Source organism: Arachis ipaensis, chromosome B2 (assembly GCF_059453495.1).
Source record: "Arachis ipaensis isolate K30076 ecotype BB chromosome B2, ASM5945349v1, whole genome shotgun sequence".
Taxonomy (NCBI): domain Eukaryota; kingdom Viridiplantae; phylum Streptophyta; class Magnoliopsida; order Fabales; family Fabaceae; genus Arachis; species Arachis ipaensis.
In genome coordinates this window covers 121,570,502-121,573,593 of record NC_142437.1, presented here as the reverse complement: position 1 = coordinate 121,573,593, position 3,092 = coordinate 121,570,502, and the positions used below count along the sequence as shown (strand labels likewise).

The 3,092-nt window shown below is 36.5% G+C and overlaps 1 protein-coding gene across 1 annotated transcript; it reads right to left on the bottom strand.

Annotated features, from left to right (window-relative positions):
* Window positions 1–532: 532 nt before the first annotated feature.
* LOC107627970 (uncharacterized) lies at window positions 533–1,881 on the bottom strand. Its single transcript, XM_016330776.3, has 3 exons — window positions 1,748–1,881; window positions 1,353–1,504; window positions 533–1,227 (listed from the first exon to the last, which is right to left on the bottom strand). Exons 1-3 carry the CDS (start codon window positions 1,879–1,881, stop codon window positions 533–535), a joined length of 981 nt encoding a protein of 326 aa, XP_016186262.2.
* Window positions 1,882–3,092: the final 1,211 nt, after the last annotated feature.

Sequence of the window (3,092 nt, the reverse complement as noted above, 5' to 3'; positions counted from 1 at the left end):
TTTAGCACTAACGAAACAATCTGATATAAACCATTTATCAAGCGGTCCAAAGAAAATCAACTATCACACAGATAAGTTCCTAAAACACTCATATATCAAACAAAAATAAATCCCTAATCGTTTCATTTAAACCCTTCAATCTCCCTAAAACCAAATTTTATACACATAATTCTAATACTACTTTGTAGTCGCTTGCCTTGCACAAACATAGTAACCAGATATATAATTATCCTCACAAGACTACAAATATAATCACTGCAATATAAACATAAACAATGCAAATATAATCGCAACAATACAAATATGTTTAGATTATATTAGAAAAAAGTAATAGGTCAAACATTAGCGATTATATACGGCATACAAGTTACACTACTAGACATTCTATAATTGACAAAAGTAGAATACTAGATAATAGAATTATTATAAAGTCCTAGAGACATTAGTGTTCTGAATTTTGTTTACAGAATGATAGAAATTTAACTAATAAGCAAAATACAAAAATATCTTTATATGTAATCTTAATTAGCGTTTAGGGTATTATCCCATATCCTAATTGATCATCCAAATCTCTTGCTACAAAACCTTCTTCAGCCTTTGCCAATTCTTTCTTTGTTGTTTCAAGAACAGCATCTATAGCAATTGCCTCTGCTTTCAGGGTCTTAGCTTTTTCTTCTAAATCAACCACATTAGCCTTAAGCCTTTCCACCTTGGATGCATTCTTAAAATAGCTCAAAGCAGATTTAACATGTGGCTCCAACCAACTCAAATCATCAAATCTAATTTCAGCTTCATCCCATAAATCTTGTAACTCCTTACAAGCATCATACCTCTTCATGTCCTTCACTTTTTTAGTCTTTAGAAAATGCAACAATTTCCCTAATGTTGTGAATGAAAGTTCGTTGAACCTTTGGCTCCTATTTCTCTTTATATGGCTTTCAATAAGAGAAGGGTACTTTGAATATGATTTCTCTAGTAGTTGAACATAGTCTTTCTCGATTTTGCATAATCCCATGAAATCCAAAAATAAAGCAGTGGACTTCATAACTGAACATGGGTGATTTTGATCATGATCAAGTCCTAAACCATTGACAGAAACCTCAGCAACAACAATGCTCGTGTCGTTTACAACAAACCCGTTTTCGTGGTAAAAAACTAGGTGTGAACATACTTTAAAGGAAAGAACAACTCCTTTTTTGAGCAGACGAATATTGATATTCTCACTCTCTGGCAAAATCACAAATCATAGGTCAAAATAAAGTTTGATAAGAAAAAATGCCGCTAGATGATTTATCAAAAGGACAAAGGAATAATAATTATATAAATCTCACATGTAATGAATAAAACGATACCTTTTATTATCGTGGATTTGCCCTGAAGTTGATTAACTAAAGAGAGCTTGAAGTTAAGAGATCTCCATCCAACAATGTCCACAGTATATAACCGATTTACCAATAAGACTCGTAAATAAATGTAGGGAAAACCACGAATCATAGCTATCTGCCTAAAAGAATCCAAAGGTAACAAAATTTATATAACTAAGTAAACATGCAAAATCACTCATATTCGTTCGTCCATTATTATATTGTAAGCAGTTAAAGTTATGAACTTTGTGGAGTCAAGGTCCAGAATTTTTTGACAAATCGAAAACATTAGAAACAAAATCAAATGAAATTAAAAGTTAAAAGTAATATTTTGAAAAAGTGAGAAATGCTTAGAAGAAAAAGCTATCGTTGTAAGTATATACCAGGAATAGGGGCCGACGAAGAAGGTTTCGGAGTAGAAGTTTTTGCACCAACACTGAGGACTATAGAAGTTGTTAATGGTCCATGTGAACTTGCTGGTTGTTAAAACCTTTACTTCTTCTTGCTCCTTTTCCATTCTCTTTCCACCCGCCAAGTATCAGTGAAACCCCAAAGTAATCAACACAATGCTTAGAGTTCTACTTATATATCAGCAAATATTTCAAGTAAAATATAGAAATCAGAAAAAAAAAACCTTACCAACAATCTTCTCTTTTTCTTAGCTACTCTTTCTTCAATACCTAACTTTTTTTGTTCCTTTAAGTTAATGGCTCAATGCTAGGAGTTGATGTCGGGGTTGAGCATTAATTTTGAGAAGTCAAGTTTGATCTCGGTGAATTGTGAGCAGGAATGGATAGATAGTGCCTGTGGTTTGTTGGGATGTAAGCAAGCGGTGTTACCTGTAAGGTATCTTGGGATTTCTTTGGGTGCGAACCCTCGGTTGGCAAAGACTTGGAAACCGGTAATTGAAAAGGTGGAAGAGAAACTCAGCCTCTGGAAAGCGAAGGTCCTAACCAAAGCGGGTAAGCTTGTTCTGATTAGATCAGTATTAAATAGCCTTCCCATATACTACCTCAGTCTATACAAGATGCCAAAGGCCGTTGCGGATAAGCTGATTACATTGCAAAGGAGATTCATGTGGTGCAAGGGGGATGGTAATGATGGTCTTCCGCTAGTTAAGTGGGAGTTGGTTCAGGCACCAAAAAAAGCTGGTGGTCTGGGGGTTGGAGATGCGGTGCTACGGAACATAGCGCTTTTATTTAAGTGGTGGTGGAGATTTTCTAAAGAGGAGTGTCCCTTATGGAAAAGGATTGTCTGCTCGTGCAACAACCTGAAGCCTGATGTCATGCTAGTAAGCCAAAAGTTACCAGATAAATGAGGGCCCTGGAAAGACATATGCAATCTTAATTTAAAAGAGCAGAGGATAAAAGACAAAATGCTTACTGGCCTGGCGATGGAGATAGGGAACGGGAGGAATATCATGTTTTGGGAAGATAACTGGCTGCAAGGGGGCCCCTTGAAGGTGGCTTTTCCAAGATTATTCTCCGTGTCGAATCAGCAAGGATCGATGATAGGGGATTGTGGATTTTGGGATGGACTTGAGTGGATCTGGAATTTCCAGTGGAGGAGAGATTTGTTTCAATGGGAGCTGGAACTGGTCCATCAACTCCATGAGCGGCTAAGGCCAGCGAAGCTGTCAGATGGTAAAGAAGACACTTTGGTTTGGAAGTTTGATAGTAAAGGGGTTTTCTCTACTAAGTCGGTGTTGAAGGTCCTACAATCGGAAAC

Excerpts from the sequence above, each read along its gene's own strand:
- LOC107627970 (XM_016330776.3), bottom strand. The coding sequence starts at position 1,881 with ATGGAAAAGGAGCAAGAAGAAGTAAAGGTTTTAACAACCAGCAAGTTC. Across the intron at positions 1,505-1,747 it reads TTCGTCGGCCCCTATTCCTG|GCAGATAGCTATGATTCGTG; the intron begins GTATATACTTAC and ends GGATTCTTTTAG. Across the intron at positions 1,228-1,352 it reads CAAATCCACGATAATAAAAG|AGAGTGAGAATATCAATATT; the intron begins GTATCGTTTTAT and ends TGATTTTGCCAG.